At 47.1% G+C, this 20,026-nt stretch overlaps 1 protein-coding gene across 13 annotated transcripts in view; it reads left to right on the plus strand.

The window, feature by feature from the left end:
- The window catches only part of FGFR2 (fibroblast growth factor receptor 2), a 105,220-nt gene that overhangs the window by 19,190 nt on the left and 66,004 nt on the right, over positions 1-20,026 (plus strand). For 6 of the 13 annotated variants that reach the window (XM_018041433.1, XM_018041428.1, XM_018041430.1 and 3 more), the window contains exons 3-5: positions 8,570-8,836; positions 9,707-9,784; positions 19,445-19,614. In XM_018041433.1, coding sequence (XP_017896922.1) covers positions 8,570-8,836; positions 9,707-9,784; positions 19,445-19,614 — 515 coding nt within the window. The remainder of the gene's footprint in view (positions 1-8,569; positions 8,837-9,706; positions 9,785-19,444; positions 19,615-20,026) is intronic. The other 7 variants (XM_018041434.1, XM_018041436.1, XM_018041435.1 and 4 more) reach the window with 2 other exon arrangements.

Consider the following 20,026-nt stretch of genomic DNA (forward strand, 5'->3'; position numbering starts at 1 on the left):
CGCAAGGCTCAGGCCAAGCCCCCTTGTCCCTATACCTCCTGATCAGTTCCCCTCCTGCTCCCCTCGTCCCCCTTCCTGCTTGTGGTGACACAAGTACAAAGCCTTCCACTGAGAAAAAGTGGGAGATTTTCCAGTGGTCTCGGTCAGTCGGCAGGGCCAGCTTTTTGATGATGTGGTTTTCCGTGGAACAGCGTGCCGGAGGAAGCCCAGGTTTTGAGAAGGGCCAGCCTCCTCCGCTGTGTCTGGCAGGCATGTCTCCAGAAGGCTTGGGGCCTGGACGGCCAGGTGGCTGAGCAAATAGGCTCCCCGTCTGTCCAACCTGGGCTGGGGGAGCCCCTCCGGCATGACATAGTGCCCGTTTCGGCTTCCTGGGCACGAGATCATCTAATGGCTTATCTCTCTGGGAAATGGTTTTTGAAGAGAGGGCTCAAGATTGAAGTTCTTACTCAACCAAAGCTGCCAATATCTGGGGACCTTCTGCAGATGGTTCTGTTTTGATACTCACCTCTTGGTGGTCCAGTGGGGACCTCCGGAATGTTTTTTTGCTCTAATGTTTGATGCACATATTATGTCCAGGAGCAAAAATATCTTTTTGTGTCGCTCTTTCTCCCTATTGGAGAGCACTATAATGAAGAGTGTAAAACATTGGATCAAGGGATGCTGACAAATTATGGAGTGGATATTTCTACATTTTGGGTCCAAATATTAGGTGATAATGGTGACTCTTAAATGGTGCTTTTTTATGGCACTTGGACTATTTATGCATTTATTTTCTCATAGGCAGCAACAAATATCCTTTCTTTTCAGACTCAGAGAGCTGTTTGCCCTGTTTCTCAAAGAGAGACCTAAATTATAGGAGGGGTGTGCCTAAATATATAATTTTTAATGGTTACCATATTGGAAGCATTAGCCATCATCCCGCCTGATCAGGGGGAATGCGAGCCAGGCTAGAGTTTTTGGAACAGTCAAGCTTCTGTGGCAGAGGCAGCTATTTATTAGTGGTCATCCTGGCCCCCATGATACCCACAGGGAGAGTGTTAAGTCCTGACACATGAGTCTAGAAGACACCCCGACCACGGACTGGAAAGAGGAGACTGCAGCCTGTTTACTTCTCCCATGTTCCAGGGCTTTGAATTCCTTGAGGCCCCCATTTTTATGTTGGCAGTATTTCTTGAGGTAGAGAACTTTCATCTTTATATTGTGCAGAGTATTTGTGTCTCCCTTCCCACCCCGAAGGAACAAGTAGTACCCAGGCCTTATAAGGCCTCCGTTTGATGTCCGGATTTTGTCTTCTGCAAGCCCGTTCTTGTAAAGGCAAAGCTTCGAGGCTGTCTGAGCTGAAAACAGCCAGCTCTGCTTCTGCTCTCTGGCCGTCTGCAGGGCCCCTGTGCTGGGGAACACAAGGGTGGTCATTTCTGACTCCATGAGGGGGATCCTGGGACCTTTAGATCTTTCTGAAGCTAACTTTGGATGCCACCTAGATGGAAACTGTGTTTTAGAAAAGTGGAGGCTATGCGCTTCCAAAGTCCCTGTGCTCTAAGACACCATGGGTCACTGAAAAGCGATGCCAGGTGTCTGTCTGTCTGGACCCTGTCCAGCTGGTAAAAAGCACTTTGGCAGTGCTGTGTATGTGAGACGGTTCTGTATTCCGTTCCTGTGGAGAGAACGCGGGGTATTGGCCAGTTCAAACTTCTTGGCAGGACTGGGGTGTGGCTGCTGCGACCATCGTGAAGACCAGAGGGCGAGTCTGGAACAGACACTTGCCTGTTGTGTGCCTGTGGACTACCACGTTCGGGGGCACGTGCAGCTCCATCCCGGGTATCTCTTCTGTCAAAACAGTGGCAGCCCCACCGCACAGATGTTTGCTCTTCTTGTGCAGGGTGGCAGAAGGAACCAAGGCTGGGTTACTATTCTCGCCCCTAACGCCGGTGTTGTAGTTCCCAAGGGAGCCCCCGCTGTCCACACCCCCTTGTAGGACGTCCCTTCCTCTCTCTCCCTTCCCTCCTTGTCTCACAGAGGGGTCTGTTTAGGATCTGTTTCTTTCTGTTTCTTTCTCCCTTTCGTCCGCTTTTTCTGGAGGAATGTGTTAAGGGTTTGGATGCCTCTGACTTTCTGAGATGGAGAGACCTCTTGGGGGACCCCTCTGCCCACCCCACATCCTTGAAGCTGGAGTTTCCCTTCTTAGCTGTGAGCATCCTGACCTTTGAAAAGACACTGGTCCCAAGGAAGCCCCAGAAAAGGGTGCATTTGTGAAGTGACGTGGTTTGCTGTCCCTGTGGCATATGCCGCTCTTTTCTTCCTTAACAGTTTAAACCTGTCATTCGTTCCGCACGAAGCGATTGGACAGTGTGAGACGCGGGTTTCCCATCTGTTCCCTGTTTGCATTTGGGCGCCATTTCAAAAACCACACGGGAAAAGTTTATAGGCAAACATTATAAAAAGTGGCAGTCTGAAGTGCCGCCGTGGCTGGTTTGGCAGCGTCAAGTGTTACCTGAAATAGCTCCCCGTTCCAAACGTGCTCGCTGCTTCGGTTGTCTCAAGACGGCCTCCTGATGACACTGGGGAAGAATTCAGCTGGGCAAAGAATTCAGCAGCGAAGTCCCAGAAACCACAGCCTGTTCTGCCTTTTGCAAGACTTCCCCGCCCCTTCCTGGACTCTGGTCGCCTCCAGCAAGGACTCCTGTCCCCGTGTGGATTTCCTGAGAGGTAGAGCTGGTGACGTCAGCATGACGTCAGACCTCTGCCCTGTTTGACGTCACACATCTTCTCTTCGCAGTCAGCCGCCCCTCAGTTCTAAATTCCAGTAGCTCCCGTAGATCAGGGCTCTGGAGTTTCTTAGGGGCGGGAAGGAGATGGAGCTCCAGCAGGAATCACACGCTGACCATAAGCTGAGGCAGCTGTTATTCACCCTGTTCACTTTTCGCCAAGCTGTATGGGTGCCCGTCTCTCTCATTTTTTCATATCAGATTACTCCATTTATTGGAAAGCAGCTGCCTGATAAGATGCCGCTGGCGCTCCTCAAGTGTTTGAAACTCATGGGGAGAAAGTTCAGATGATGCAACCTGAGATACGCACAACTGAGTTGTCCCCGCTGGTCGTGCACTCAGCAAGTAGGGACACGTGCCTGTTCATCCTCAGAAAGTAAGCTCGGCGCCTTGTCTGTCGGGCGCTTTCAGCTGCGGTGACGACGAAAGTCCGGCACTGGCGCAACTGTGCCAGCCTTGTCGCTTCTTTGTGGATTGCCGTTTATATTCCAAAAGGTGTGAAGAGACATTTTCCGTCCATGGAAGCTTCTGAAAGAGCACTTGCTGTGTAGCAAAGTGGCTTCTGGAACCTTCTCCCCGTGTGTTTTGGCGAGAGCAGAGGAGGGATGTGTTGGACTGTGTGCTCCCTGTGATTGCTCCCCACCTCTGTGAGAAAGAGTAAAAAGTATGCTCCATCACCAGAAAAAAACAAATGGAGGAACTGGTAATATAGCCATAAAAGGTATCGCTTAAATCTCCCAGGGAATACTCTGCCCATGTCAACTGTCCTATGGTATAGAGCAGGTGGTGCGGCTTGGTGATGTGGCATTGGAAGGCGGTCGCGTCCAAAGGTAGAGGGGTTGGTCAGGTCCCGCAGACACAGCATTGCTGCCCTGGGGGGATCTGGTCCATTGTTCCCTCTGAGCGAGAGGAGGGCGGTCCCACTGTGGCAGTGTCCTCGGAGCACTCGGGAGCACCTGGTGGGGAGTCACCTGGAGATGGCAGCCCCAGAAGGGAAACCAAGCCCCGGGGGCCACGTGGGAGGGGCAGGGAGAGAACTGCCTCCACTGAGCCAGTCTGGGTCCCTGCTAATAAGTATCAGTGTCCTTGGAATCGTGGCCTGGGATGGTTTTGACGCAGGCAAACTAGGCCGCGGGGGCTATTGGGTGGCCTGGGAGGGGCTAGGTGTGTCATTCCACCCCTTCCCACCGTAGACCCCACTCGCCCTCCCTCCCTGACTCTTGAACCCCTTCTTCCCTCTTCCCCTCTTTCTAGTTATCCACCCACCCTCCCTAAAATATGTCCTCCTAGATTACGTGGGAGTATCACAGGATTCTGCTGGGGTTCCCCAAAGATGCCCCAGACCCTCAGATGAGCCTATTGTGGAATAATCAGCTGGGGAAGGAGGAGCACACACTTTCTGAATTCCCCATGGGAGTAGTTAATGGTTTCAGAGCTTGAAGGTGGATGGTCTTGTTTTATAAATGAACATCCTCACCCTATTGATGTATTTTGGGGAATTATTTTACTATCCTTGAAGCTGATCATCTCATGGAAAAACTGGGTGATAGTTTTCACTTAGTTTTCTTGGAAATTAAAAACACTTTTAGTATCTCAAGTCACCTTATCAGTCCTTTTGAGCTGGGAGCCCATCATTAGTAACATCATTTTATATCTATGGGATATAGCTCAGTTGGTAAAGAATCCACCTGCAATGCAGGAGACGCTGGTTCAATTCCTAGATTGGGAAGATCTGCTGGAGAAGGGAAAGGCTACCCATTCCACTGTTCTGGCCTGGAGAAACCCATGGACTACAGTCCATGGGGTCGCAAAGAGTTGCACACGACTGAGTGACTTTCACTTTCATAAAGCCAGGTAGCCTCTTGATTATCCTCTGAGAAGAGTGGTGCTTGTGATCTTGGTAGTGTCTTCAGCCTTGAAGAGTGACGGTGATGGTGACTGGCCCCATAAGTTATAGTTGGAAGATGAGGTTCATATTGGATGGCTTGCTGGATTCTCAAAATAGTATTCTGTTTGGGGGCATTCACGAGCTTAAGCAGGAGCAGAGTGCACTTGGAACTCAGGGTGTCGTCTTTTTCTCATGCAGGTGGTTGTTCAGTCTCTAAGTCATGTCCACTCTTTGCAACCCCATGGGCTGTAGCATACCAGACTCCTCTGTCCTCCACCAGCACCCCATCCGCTAGCATCTCCTGTGTGTCCAGCCTGAATAGGATGTGGCCCTCCTCCTGCAGCAGCAGCTAGTGATGTCTTTTTGGTGATATTGGGCCAGCATCTTAGGTACCCTAGGTTTCAGCAAGACTTTGTGGTTTGCCTGTTTCAGATGAAGGAGAGGATTCTTAGTGAAAATGCTTTTCTTTGAGAAATCCTAATTCTCCCTTTTGTCTGGGAGAGAGATTTTTCTGCATCATAACTGCAAGTGTCTTGCCCTTTTTTTTTTTTTTTCGTCTTCTTAAAAACAAAACAAAAAACTGTCTTAGAGTCTTCCTGTGTCTCCATGAAGTAGTTACATGGCTTTCCCTTTTCCAAGGGCCAGGGGGAGAGAACAGAGCAGAATGGGCCACATGGGTTCGGGACTCTCCCTTAAGGAAGGGAAGTGTTGCTGCTCTGTCCAGCTGTTTCCTTGCTCAATCATCTCTTGATGACCAGTTCTGGCTCAGAGGAAAGCAAATTCCACAACACTCTTGGTGACATGCTGATCATGCAATGCTGGTCCTAATAAATAGTGATTATTTTATAACTCAGGATGAGGCAGTGTCAATTCATTCTAACATTGTGGGTGCTGTTTATGTAACCAGTTGTGGGAGACCCAGGACTCAAATGACATCTGATCCTGGCTTTGACCAGCTGTAAAAGGGGGTGGGCCACGTGCCCTTGAGAGGCTTGTCAATTGCAATGTTGTGTGGCCGTGACTTTAGGATGCAGGAAGTGAGAGTCAGTCTGAGATTTGGGGCCAAACTGACTTCTTTGTTTTCCTCCTCTTCCCCTCTACCCTGCATTTCTCTTCCCATCTCTTTTCTGCTCAGGATCCAGAGTTCAGTACATTTTATTAGTCATTGAATTTAGCAGCATTATGACTTAAACAGCCTTGGGAGGCCCCATCTGGGGACCTTCCAACTAAGTTAATAGCAGTATCTTGTAAGCATCATTTTGCCCTTTGCTTCTCTCTAAAGAAGCCTTCTCTGATGATCCTACACAACAGAAGCTGGCGAATTTTCTGTAAAGGGCAAGACTGTTAATATTTTAGGCTCTGCAGGTCACCAGATCTGTCAACTGTCATATCACAGCAGCCCCGGACATTATGTAAGTGATGAGCATGGCTGTGCACCTGCACGACTTTGTTTACAAAAACAGGCCATGGGCTGGGTTTGGCCCCAGAAGCTGTGTGGTTTGCCAACTCCTGTTCTGGAGTCCAGAGCCTGCCTCTCTGGATGTGCCCCTAACATGCTGTATTTCTTCCTCCTAACACTCGGGACCATTCCGCAGACTTTATAGTTTTGTAGATTTTATATTTGTTATGTGTCACCCCTCTGTAATTAATCACCCACAAGTGCAGGGAGTATTTTTGTTTCTGATTGCTTCTTGAGCATCCAGGATAAAAGCATGTGGCCCATAGTAGGTGTTCAGTAAAATAATTGTAAAAAAAACCAAGCATTTGAAATGTAACCTTCTTGTCAGTTGGGGCTTTCTGCCCTGTTTTGGGGTGTAAGTTTTTCCAGGTTAAATGTGACTTCTGTTTTCTTTGTGATTACCCCTTTATGTTCCCATCCTGTTCAGTGTCTGGGCCTTTGCTGGTATGGTTGCCTTGGGGGGTGCCCCTCTGGGGAGCCCTGGCCCTCCACAGTGGGTGGTGGTCGGGGGTCGGGGAGCACGGATTTCTATAACCTGATGCATGTGGCCCTCGCTTGTTCTTGGACCCTGGCACTGAAACATGAAGTAACTGTATTTCAGTCTCATGTGGGACCCTTGTCCAGACCACACTTAAGGACAAAACAATTGCCTTGTGATGCTGACCAGATTCGGAGCCATCCCAGAGCTGAGACGCTTTGTGCTTTCTGGGCCTGGGACTCCGGGTACCATTCATAGTGCTTTCTGTGAAGGCTGAAAGCCAGTTCATGGACTCTCATGGGTCCCAGCCAGCGGCTCTGGCTGTTCTCCTTAAAGACGCGCAGTTCCTGCTCACTCTGTTAGCAGAGGCCACGTCCTCCCGGGCCTGTTTTGCCCTGCATGCTTGTGGACCATGTGCATGGTCAGTCGTGTCCGACTCTCTGTGGCCCCATGGACTGTGGCCCAGCAGGCTCCTCTGTCTGTGGGATTCTCCAGGCAAGAGTACTGGAGTGAGTTGCCATGCCCTCCTCCAGGGCATCTTCCCAACCCAGATGCACATCTCCTGTGTGTCTCCAGCACTGCACGTGGATTCTTTACCTCTTGAGTCACTGGGACCATTATCCGATTTCTAACAATCACCTTCCATGTGCCTGCCTGGGTCAGGGGAGGGGCTCGCAAAGAACCAGAGACATCAGCCCTCCCTCTAGCATCTTGAGCATCTCCTCGGGGGATGGGACAAGTCCATCTGGAATGTGGCCCATCCCCAGGAACTGGTGACGGGGAGAGACCCACTTTGCTCTGGGCTGGGGTGGCTGGTGGCAGGCTCTCATCCAAGAGAGCGTGCGTGATCGCGAGGAGGGGCGTGAAGGATGGGCGGGGTTCAGTGGGAAGGCGAGGGAGGAAGGAAAAGCTCTTGAGGAGACAAGGCAGAAGAAGGCTGAGGAGCCTGGACACCGGGCTATGTGGGGACTGGGGAGCAGGGAGGCACCCAGCTCTCCAGATAGAGCACCAAGCCTGCAGGCCTCCGCACCTTCCTTTGGGTCCACTTAAGTGCGATTTAAGATCCATTTAAGTGGGCTTCCCTGGTGGCTCAAACGGTAAAGAGCCTGCCCACAATGCAGGAGACCTGGGTTTGATTCCTGGGTTGGGGAGATCCCTTGGAGAAGGAAATGGCAGCCTACTCCAGTATTCTTGCCTGGAGAATCCCATGGACAGAGGAGCCTGGCAGGCTACAGTCCATGGGGTCACAAAGAGTCGGACACGACCGAGAGACTACCACACACACGTGCGATGGGGACTGCCTCTCAGCTCCCTGGAGCGTGTTTTCTCTTTTCGGCTTTGACGTGAAGGCCTCCAGGCTTTTATCATTTTAAGGAAAACAGCACAGACGTCAGTCTCCCAGACCAGCAGTTTTCTGATCTGAGCCTGAGAAACTGAGGCATTTCTTTTTAAGAAGCTCAGATTTGTGATAACAGGGCAAGTCAGCACACACAAATAGGGAGAGGTGTGTGAATGTGTGTACACAGCGCAGTCATGTGGAATGAAGCCATTTGTGAAAACACACATTTTTACAAATTAAAAATGCCACAATGCGAGACTTCTTAGGGTACTGGTGGTAAGCAGGCTTTGGATCAATAGTCGACTTTAAACCTGGACAGTGTCCTTGCCAGTCGGGTTTTGGGTTTGTGTTGAATGCTGTGAGGTTTGTTGGAGACTCAGTGGGGCAGCTTTCGCTGGGTGCTTCCTCTGGTTGGTTTCAGACACTCCTCTGCTCCTTGTTGAGGGCAGCTTCCTGGGGTACAAGGAGAGGCAGACAGACACCCCTGGGGCCATTTGCGAAAAAAAGAAAAAAAACAACAAAAAAGACCGTGAACTGCCTCTCCTGGAAGTCAAGGGGCCTCCACTGACCTTTGTTGGACGTTCTCTCCTTTTCCTCTTTTCCCATCTGTCTCCATCTTCTCTCTCCCGCCTTTCTGCAGAGCCACCAACCAAATACCAAATCTCCCAACCAGAAGTTTACGTGGCTGCGCCCCGGGAGTCGCTAGAGTTGCGCTGCCTGTTGCGAGATGCCGCCATGATCAGTTGGACTAAGGATGGGGTACACTTGGGGCCCAACAATAGGACAGTGCTTATTGGGGAGTATTTGCAGATAAAAGGTGCCACGCCTAGAGACTCCGGCCTCTATGCTTGTACTGCTGCTAGGAACGTAGACAGTGAGACTGTCTACTTCATGGTCAATGTTACAGGTGAGTCAGCCTGCCAGTCCTCCGCTTTCTCTTCCCCGTAGTTGTTTTTCTGGGTAAAGTGTTATCAGACCAGTGAAATCCACAGTGGGGTCTGCTAATTGGATACTGGGCTCAGAGCTTCACAGTTGGTGATTGATCTGTTTTTGAAGTTCTTCTATGGGACCTGGTATATGAGAGAGGCTGGTCGTTAAAAATGACAGGGTTCTCATGTGCAACGTTACATTTTTAAGACTGCACACTTTCCTATAAGTAAGAAAAAATACATCTTTTTTTTTTTTTAAACTCCTGTACCACCGGCATCCTTGGCATTTAGAACATAGGATTGAAATTTGGATGCCAAAGATTTCTGCTTCCTTTTGTTAAAATTTGAGTTTCTCTCCTTGACTTTTCTTCCACGTGGCAACCAGGTCCCCTTTCGTGGCTGAGTTTAAAATTCTTTTTTCAGATTATTAGGAAACAGTCAGAAGACCCCAGGGTTAAGTTTTTCTAGGGACTAATTCCTTTCTTGAAGGAGACCCCGAGTGCTGAAAGATTGTGTTGGAAAGAATCTTCAGCTATTATACAATCAGTAAATTTGTTGGGGACTTGAATACCGTTTGAAGCTTAAAGTCCCGTTCCAGTATATCCCATTTTATAGCATGTTTAAATAACGTGAAAGCAGAACACGAGAAGAATCATAATAGAGACCAACTGTCATCACGGAGAGGAAATTTAAGCCATTAAAACCATCTTAACTAAACACGATCTCAGACTCCTTTTTGCCTGGGTTCCTGGGTTGTTGAATTCCGTTTCCAGGAGGCCTGAGTTGTAGATGATTGCAACCTTTTGCTTTGCAAAAACACAACCATGGCTGTGTTCTTTTGAATACAGATGCCATCTCATCCGGAGATGATGAGGACGACGCAGATGGCTCGGAGGATTTTGTCAGTGAGAACAGTAACAGCAAGAGTAAGTAGTCTCCGAACATCCCCGAGAGAGGAGAGCTCGGTGGGAAGTCCTGACTCGTAGCTGTCTCTCTGGCGACTCCTTGGGATGCTGTTGACTGCAGTCCCCACTTCTCCACTGTGTCTTCTATTCCTGACTTTCAAATCTGAGAATAAAGCAGTGTTGCTGAGCACCTTTCTGTACTGTTTGTCCTTTCTTATTGTGTCAGTAGCCACTTTCTTTTGAAAGCACTCACGACCTTTCTTTCCTTGGCTTGCTTTTCCCCTCCGGTTCCTCGCTATCTGGAGATGTAAAGCCAGCAGAATCACATGACATCCTGTCTTCTTCCTGTCGATGTTGCTTGGCCTGACCCAGTGGTTTTCCGTCTGGGGGGATTCTCCTCCTTCCCCCTCCCCTGGGGGACACGGGGCGATGTTTGGTTGTTTCACCGAAGGAATGGGGTGATGCTAGTGGCATCAGAGAGGCCAGGATGCTGCTCATAAACATCTTTTCAATACACAGGACAGCCCCGTAACAAAGAATTTCTCCAGAATGTCGATAGTGCAGAGGTTGCGAAATCGTGGCCTGCTAAGATTTATTGCTTGCTGAGCAGAAAGAAGAGAAGCGTGCCTCATATTGCCAGTAGGAAAGGGGGGACACCGAATGCTGTTTGCATGTTTAAGGACAGGTCAGAGCACTGTCTTAACTGACACTAGGAGACCTTTACTTGGTGAGTGAGAATGTGGGCCTCTCAGAGCTGTGCAGCCTCGGTTCAAATCTTTCTCCAACACTGCTGAACTGGGCAAGTAATTAAACTTCTGTGCCTCAGTTTCTTCATCTGTAAAATGGGAATAATAAACAATATCTTTGGGGGCTGTTATGAAGATTAGTGAGTGCATATTTGTACACTGCTCAGAAAAACATTTGTGAGTGTTTATTCAATAAAAGATTAAATACAGCAAGTTGTATTTTCCAATAACATGGCTGGAATATTTCCAAAGTGACCTTACGTCAGTTGTTGGCATTCTTGGATGTTATAGTCTTCGATGTTATAGTCTTCCTTTTCTCAAAAGGATATTAGTCAGTTTAATAAATTTAAACAAGACCTAAATAATGGGACACTTAGTTATTAAAATAGATCCAGGGCTTTTTCAAGGAAGAAGAGACAATCAATGTTGTTCAGCACCTGGGATAATGTTTTTCTTCAGTGGGGAACTAGATTTGTCTCTGAGTCTCCTAGCAGCATAGGCAGAAAGGGATATATTTTGGCTTATATTAGTTTTCACTTTCTGACAAGAGAAAGCTTGCAGTCTGGGCCACTAGCATCACCATTACTTAAGAACTTAACTAAAAGTGAAGATTCTCAGGGCCCACCCGGGACCTTCTGCTGAATTAGAAGCTTCGGAAGTCACTCTGATGCTGCACAGTAAGTGTGAGAACCGCTGGCTTAGGGATTCACACACACACAGGTCTGCCTCCAATAGGAGTTGACTGTTAGAAGGCTTGTTGGTAAAACAGAGTGTGACAGGGTGAGTGAAAGTGTCTTCCACTGTCATTTGTACCAGCCTTTTAATGAGGTGGTCGTTCTTATTATTGTGACTTAGTAACAAAACACTGGTAGATTAGAACATGTCACTCACTTCTTACTGTTGGCTCTGGCAGAGAGGCTGTGAGCCTGACGGTGATGAGAAGGGTCTGCTCAGGGCAGGCTCTGCTCGGGCTGCTGGTTCAGTCAGTGCCCCCAGCAACCTCTTAAGGTGAAGAGAGGAGTTGTTTGTGTTTTATTGACTGAGAATCTGTGACTCGATGAACACAAAGCCGAGCTGCAATTTCCGCCGTAGGCTTGTTGCCTGTCTGGTCGCCATGCCCCTCTGCCAGTTCCCAGGGTGATGATGGAGGTGAGAGGAGGATGCTCGCAGAGTTGTGGGCAGCCCTAATGTGGTACCCACGTGTGGTCGCCATTGCACTGTCTGGGGCGTCAGACTCAGTGAGGTTCTGTTGGCGAGCCGGAGAACTTTGTCCTAGTGATCAGCCCCCTGCCTGACAGCATGTTACCCAAAACACGCAGGAAGTAATAAAATGTAACAGAAGGTATAGGTGATGTACCAAGTAGGCTGAACGAACTACTCTGTCTGATCGCCCTCTCTGATGACTCTCTCTGCTTCCCGAACACTAGTGCTGACTGCCCAGTGCCCAGGTAGTAGGTTGTTCCATTTAATGAATGCCAGCCCACGTTGAGTGAATCGCCGTGCCTTCACCTTACAACCAGGGTTCTTTGTAATTAGCTCTCGAATGACACCAGCTTTGCCCTGAAGTGGGTGCTCTGGGGTGATTAAGGACTGGTGTTAGCTGTACCAGGGAGATACTGCGGTCGGGAACTGCCTCTGTTTGGGGCCCGTGAAACTTTAGACGCGATTTAAAGTGATAGCAGTTCTTAGCTGGCTTCGTGGCCTCTGCCATCTGTTACTGTGATTAGGCTGGTGTGATTCACAGGTGCGGCCTGGGGCGGCTGAGATTAAGCAGCTGTGGCCGGCGTGGACAGAGGAATGCCACGGCCAGGGTAATTGGCAAAGCGGGGAAGGGGATGTTGCCATTAAAACAATTTTTTGCCACCTCGAGTGTCAAATGCCTGACCTGATTAATAGGGAAAACTGTAGAAGCACCAAATTCTTTGCATTTTCAGCCACCTGGAAACCACTCAAGCGTCCAAATGGATTCCTTCGGTGTCTTCTGATTGTCTGGAAATGCCCCTGGGGTGTGTTTGAAAGTTCCCCTTTAGTGAAGTTAACAAAGGATGCTTCAGTGACCCTTTGCTGACAGTGGTATTTCTGAGCTTCTCCAAGAAGAGTTTTTTGGGGTTTGGTCCACGTTAGCTGTCCATCATCTGACTTGAAAAATAGATGGCAGGTTACTCCGGTTGCTGATATGTTCATTTATCTAATTCTGGCAGTGCACTCTAAGAAGGCAAGCTTATCTGCCTGGTAGAGTTCTTTTTAGATTCTGTACAGAGTACAGAAAACACGGTAGCCAAATATAATGGTAAAAATAACAGTCAAAAATTAAGGCAGGCTTGTTGCCTTTTGGCCATGAAACTGCCATCCATTAAGCTCCAGGTCTGATTTGATTTTTATGGGAATGTTCTGCGGTGTTCAGGTATATCTGAACTACTTCATCCTACGAGACCTAACTCAAAAGTGGGCTCCTCTGTAGATTTCCTTGTTTATACTGGCCGTTTGAGTGGCTTTGAGTGTTTGCATGTTCCATTGTACAATGCATGGTACCTGCCTTTCCCCTTAGATTGCTTCTGAAGGGCAATGACTAGCCCAGATGTTGAGTGAATATTTTGTGGTATCACCGTCCTCCCAGAATCTCTTTTACGGATCCCGTTGAAAACAGAGCAGTGTTCAGGTTTGGTCTGTACATGAAGAGAATAAGTCGGTGTTTCTCAAAGAGTATCCTTGGGAACCCTGGTTCTGAATAATCCTCTGCCAAAAATCAGCTGTATTTTAAAATGAATTTGGAGAATATCTCATACCGTAACCCTTTCTCAAAGACTTATGGCGTCTATCAGCCTAATACAAGCTCTGAAAAGTTCTGTAGTAAAACATCTGTTTCTTTTTGTCCATTCCCAGGGTTTTCCAAACTGATTGCCCTTTTCTAAAATATAGCATCTATTAACATCCTGCTGCACGTGCTTTGAAAATCCCTCCAGTGAGCTGATTTGATTGATCTAACCCCCCCCCCCCCCGGCTTTTTAAGTCAGGTCCTTCCATCACAGATGTGAAGGGCATTCTCCGGTCATATTTTAGCAGCTGACTTGCTGATGACGTCACACTTGACCAGTGCTAGACGGTTCCCTGAGCAGAACAATCTTGTGATGTCATTACAAGCCTGGCTGCCAGGAAATAATGCTGTTACATATGCCCTTTGGTGAAAGAGACTTTCTCTGGACAGAAAGTTGCGATTTCAAATGCTAATTTTTGAAATGCATCCAGGTTGAGGATTTTGAAAGTCAAGCTTTATCTTTTAGCTTAGAAAAGCATAACTTAACTAGTCCTTACCTTCCCTAGGTACTCGGTATCTTAATGGATTATCTGGCAGCAAGTAAGTATACATGTCTGTCCATTTTTTCAAGGTACTTTTATTACCACCAGCTTGTGTTTAAGTGATTATTGTCTCTGAAGAGCTTGAGACTGACTTCTTGGGAAGAATGTGATTGACAGAAGGTTCAGGCTGGCTGCTTAACTAGAGGGAGTTGATAGTAAGACAGCTGTATCAAGTGGAATGTGGTTCTTACTATTGAGTGAAGAGAGAGAAGATAATTTTCGATTTTGGTTTTATTCTCCTTGAGAGCTGCAGCTGCCCATCTTCCATACTAGGGAGAAAGGGGATTTTTTTTTGTTTTGGCAGTAACGGGAAAATGAAGGTTCTTGGCCTGAGATTCAATCTCAGGCCTGCTGATGGTAGCAGATCACGGTCACATTTGCTCTAATTCCGATTGTTCCTTGGTAGAGATTGTCTCTAAGTTGGTAATGCTAGTTTCTTAGTTGTGTTGAAGTTTCCAGGAGTTGAAGAAAATGCATTTTTGAAAAAAAATACATAAGCTGCGTAAAGGTTTTGAAATTCCTTTTCAGTGAAACCTCATCTCATGGTTTGGGTGTTTCATCATAGAAGCCAGTGATGATGTTCCATCTACTCAGCCAGGTTGAATATCTTTTCTTTCTCAGCCTTCCTCTGCTCCATCGGTGGTCCCCTTTTAAGGCAGAGCCTGGGAACCTCCGTGGGCAACTGGTCTCCCAGTAGGGGGTCACTTTGCCTGGTTTGTTTTACAGTGTATCTTACTGAATGCCTCGCTGATCAGCAAGTTGTCGTTTTTTAATGAAACTTCTCAAATAAAGCCCTCCTGCCCCCTGCAGTCACAGCTTCACTGCCATCTTCATATTTTGTCTGTTTTCTCTTTCTCTATGCAAAACTGAAGTCAGAGGAAGTGCAGTCTGTGGCGAGGATAGGGGAGAGCTCTCAGACACATACCCCTTCCCTCACTGAGGGTCAAAGCATTGAAATGTCCTGATTAGTGATATTTTTAAAGGCCCTAATTATAGACTTAAGACAGAGGCCTTAGTGGGGCTTTAGAGAGTTTGTGAGGCTTAATCTAGAAGCTGAAACAGGCTGTGGTTTTTTTTTTATTATTATTATTTTTACATCAATAAAAATACAGTTGGCAGTCATCAGCAGCCACAGCTCACATAAATCTTGAACTTTTGACTTAATTACCATGGGGGAGTTCAAAGGGCAGCATGGAGTGGTTGAAAGAGCACTGCTCAGGGAACTGGAGACTTGGATCTAGCCTCGGCCCAGCCTCTGGCCGTGTGACCTTGATCACATCACTTAACCTTTCTGAATGACATTGATCATACCAGCCGTTGGGCCAGATGGCCAGTGAGGTCTCCTTTGGTACATGGTAATAGGAGTTCATGTTTTTCCTTTAAACCCCCAGGCTGTATTCCCTCTATTTGGTTTGAGAAAGAGAGAACACCATAAACCTTAGATGTTAGAGTTGAGATACATAAGAGTTTTTGTGGGAACAGGCTCAGCAGTCCATCTTTTCTCCTTAGGTTTAAGTCACATGGTCAAAACAAAGCCTTTGATCCCACCATTTGCTGACAGAATCTGTATCTGTGTAGGATATAGACAGATACCTGAAAAGAATGTTAGAACTGGGAAGGGCCTTAACAGAACTTTCAGTTCAACGCCCTCATTTTATAGCTGAAGCTTTTTACAGTTCTCCATCTGGTGTCCATGCATCCATTTATCCATCCATCCATTCAATAAACGCTTGAGTGTCTGCTCCATCATCTGAAGATGACTTAAGCTGTAACCTCCAGGTGATCCACTCTTACTGGTCAGCAGACATTGAAAGGGATATATTTCAGTATAGAAATGCCCTGGGCATGGAAGCATACGCATAACTGAGAAAATGGGGGCCCAGAGCAGGAGGAGGGGATCTTTATCGGTGGGATGAAGGGGGTTAAGAAAGGCTGTGTGGAGGGAACTTTGAGGGACATTTCTGTGGGGTTATGAATCTGCTTCACCAGACACATGTTAAGAGGCTTCTGCTGTATTAAAGTTGTACTTCCTTGGCATCGTTACTAACGTACAATATCTGTTTCAGTGTAGAAGATGATAATGAGTAGGATAATCTCATCCTTGAGGATGAGATTGTACTTATTTATTTTGGCTGGGTCTGACTGTCCCTTTAACTTGGTCATTATTAGTTTTAATGACTGTCGTACTTTTGCTACATACTGCGTCAGAAGATTTGAGCATGTCAGAGCAGAAAGGGCCATACCTATGTCTAGGTCAACTTCTTTACTTCTGATTTAGGCATGATCCATGTTTATGTCATCGGGGGTTTGTACCACAATTCCTTATCTATTAAATAGATCGCTAAGATTATACCAGGGAAGGTTTGCAAAGTGGAGACCGTACACGTCTTTCAGGCAACATGATGTGGCCTTGGCCAGCGATACTGAGTGCCTGCCGAGTGCTAGAGTCGTCTCTGCCTTTGTAGATCATTAATTCGTTAACTGAGTCCCTCCTGCAAATGGAAGTTGTTCATGCTGGTCACCGCCTTGGATGGAAGAGGGCCTCCTTAGGTAGAGGAGCTTTTTCCCCGGCCTGGTCCCTGTTTCTGTCCAGCTGTGTTGTAGTTTATGGAGTGGTGGCCCTGGCATGTCCACATGTCCGACACTACACACATGGCGGGAAACATTGAAGACAGGAAGAGTTTGCAGAGGACGTTGATGCTGGAAGCACAGCAGAGCTATCCCTGTAATTATTTTTCTAGACTGTCCAGATTCTTCAAGTTTTGCAAAGCTAGTTTATTTCAGAAAGAGCCATTGTAAAACACTAAAATAGCTTCTCCTCTCCAGCATCACACTCCTAATAAAATCTGTGAGCTGGACACCTTGAAGGAAGGCATCATGCCTGTGTGATGTTACCACCCAGAGTGGGGTTGCATGGGGGTTGGCGGTGACCCATCGTTGCTACTCAGGGAACCTCGAAACCTTGGCCCTTTCTGTTGAGTCGAGCTTTACAGTTCCTCAGGGAGAGCAGATGTCATGAATTCAGGTTTCCAGTGATGGTCATGCAGGCGATTGGCTTCTGCTTTGTTGATTAGATTTCATGGTGCCCCACTCACCTGTGATCTCTGAGCCTTTAGGAGAGAAACATGGCCGTGTCTGTTTTGCACAAGCAGGTTTTATAGGTGCAGTTTTGATGATTGAAATTTCACCCCAGGAAAGTGGCTACCTGCCAGAAATTCCAGCAAAATTCTTTCACTCTTGTCCTTAAATCATTACTCCGGGGCCAAGTAAAAGGTGCTCGTTGCCAGAGTGCTGTTGCCACAGGCTACAGCCATAGGTGCCCGTGTGGCGTGGGTGATCCCCGGGCAGGTTGCAGGCTCTCCCACAGCTTAGCCCTATGAGAGAGGAACAGAGCAATTTTCCTAGAGCTGAAAGCTCAGTCTGCTTTTCAACCCAGGGAATATGGAAGCCGTGCCTAATGGTACACAGCATGTATCTGTTGATTTCTTTTATATAAGAAAAAAAAAAAAAGAAAGAAAAGACATTCCATAGGATCAGGGCAGCTGTAATTGATGGTATCTGGAAGAGTGACTCCATTAATATTTAGCTAATTCATATGAAGAGGCTATTGTGTTTACTTAAACAGATGACATGAATGCAGACACCTGACTGCATGAGGTATGCCTTTCATTTAGGTCAGCTTTGTAAAAGCCTTTGTGTAACGACAAAGCTCATTATTTATTTTGTGCTCTTAACGCTTTCTTTTTCAGTGGTTGTGGATGGACTTTGCCAAGTAGAAGCTTTTCAAATGAAAGATGATTGAAATTGTTTCGGGATATGCCAGGCCCTGGGAGACCTGTGATAAATAGAAATTGAGTACTCCCTGGGGACCCCCTCAAAAGACTAGGTGTGTTTATGGGCGTTTGACAGCCCAAGTCAAGTGGCTACCAAGTTGCCTGCTCATTACAGATGCAACTGGATGCAGGGGCGAGAGCGTGGCTCTGTCCTTCTGCCCTGGCTTCCCCTGGGCCTTCTCTCTCTGGAACACAGACTGAGAAGTTCTGCCTCACTTGGCTCTGCCTTAGCATCACGTCCATACCAGCCATACCTCCCCACCCCGCCACCCTCCACCTTGACACTTAGATAAGCAGATGGGTAAAGAAGACACAGCGCATTAAGAAACCCTCACTCCACCTTTTATAGCAGGTTTCAAGAGCAAGGGTGAGGCAGAGAGCGGTGGGTGTTCTGAATGCAGTAGTTCCACTTCCTCTTTCTACCACGACAACCTGGCTGTTAAGTGAAGGGCATTGGCACCCTGCCAGGAATGTGCTGTGCCATCCACAAAACAGGAGAGGAAACTTCTAAATCATACTGGAGACAAAGCCCCTTCCCCGCAACACTGCCTCTGGTTTGTGGGGGGTGTGAATTGTTGCTCAGTCTAACCCTTGTAAGCAGTTATGGATCAGTCTTCTAGAATTTCAGTGTTCTAGAATGTTCTTGGATGTTCCAGGCCCTGTTGATGGATGCTTTGGACAGGGGGATATGGGGATTTTGGTCACATGTTTGCTGGGACAGAAATGCATGTGAAGAGTTAAACCGCCATACAGGATGTTGTCAGCGGAAATCCTGAGCAGTGATAAAGGAGACAGCATGCCTCCAGTTGAGGCTGTCTATCTTGGATACTAGTCCTGCGTGTCAGGGAGGTTGAAAGTATGGATTCCAGTGCTTTGGGAGTAGGTCGGGGAGACAGACAGTGGGCCCTAGAATCAGACTGCCTTGGCTCAAATCCTGGTTGCACCTCTTCTAGCTCTGTGGCTTCCGGCCACTGCTCTGTGACTCAGTTTCCCCATCTGTAAACAGGGGTTATAATTGAATTGTTGTCAGCATTAGTGAATTAAATGTGTGAGAGCTTCTGGGGCCATGTCTGCAAATAAAAGGGCTACCTAGCTGGCACAGTGGTAAAGAATCTGCCTGCCAATGCAGGAGACACAAGAAACTCAGGTTTGATTCCTTGGTTGGGAAGATCCCCTGGAGAAGGGAATGGAAACCCACTCCAGTATTCTTGCCTGGAAAATCCCATGGACAGAGGAGCCTGGCGGGCTACAGTCCATGGGGTCTCAAAGAATCAGACATAACTGAACATGCACAGGTTGAGATGATAAGCTATACTATTGATCACCCTTTAAAGCGCCAGTGGATAAGTTGATGTGGCTTTCGAACACAATTTGTTTATGTGTATGTGTGATCGTTTCACACATGGTATATTTTTTGGGGTGGGGGGAACTCAGCTGTTCTTACTGTATGTATTGTTGCTTTGTGTCTAAAGTAGCATTTTAAAACATTCATGAATTTATATTCTGGCAGCAAGTACAAGGGAAAGAAAAGTTCCCTGTTAATAAACTCTTAAGCAGCCCATCTCCAGGGACCTTCTGGGAGGCCAGCTGGATCAGACTTCAGAAAATGTTTCTCTAATGTATTGATAAATATTACCCCAAAGTTTTGAAAGTGTCAGATCGTTCACATACAAACCTGTTAGGGGTTTATTGATGGAGATGCAGTTGTCCATCTATGTACATTATAATGTCGTTTTCCAAAACAGGAGCACCGTACTGGACCAACACAGAAAAGATGGAAAAACGGCTGCATGCGGTCCCAGCAGCCAACACTGTCAAGTTCCGCTGCCCAGCTGGGGGGAATCCAACACCAACCATGAGGTGGCTGAAAAACGGGAAGGAATTTAAGCAGGAGCATCGCATTGGAGGCTATAAGGTAGAACAAAGCTTGTAAAATACTTACATTTTTAAAAATACTTAATACTATGACTTATATTTTTATTTCTTCACTTTTTAAATAGTCAAAGGTTAGCAGGAAATAATAGAAGGAATATTCTCTTTTTTTAAAAATTGGTAATTATCATAATTGATCATTACCACGTTTGATATTTTAAAAAAGTTACCTCGGACTTGCATGTGATTTTAAAGCATAATCCCCGTTTGTGTTGTTCTTTATGTGAAGAGAGTTTAATAAAAGAAGGGTCGAAAGTTGAGAGTCTGTTTTCTATATGTTTTATGGTCTGTAAAACTAAAACTAGAGCAGAATTTGAGACGTACAGTTGCCCTGTTTGAGCAGGATTGTGTGAATAGTGGATGGACTTGGATGAGAGTCTGGGGTATGAAATATT

Source organism: Capra hircus, chromosome 26 (assembly GCF_001704415.2).
Source record: "Capra hircus breed San Clemente chromosome 26, ASM170441v1, whole genome shotgun sequence".
Lineage (NCBI taxonomy): Eukaryota > Metazoa > Chordata > Mammalia > Artiodactyla > Bovidae > Capra > Capra hircus.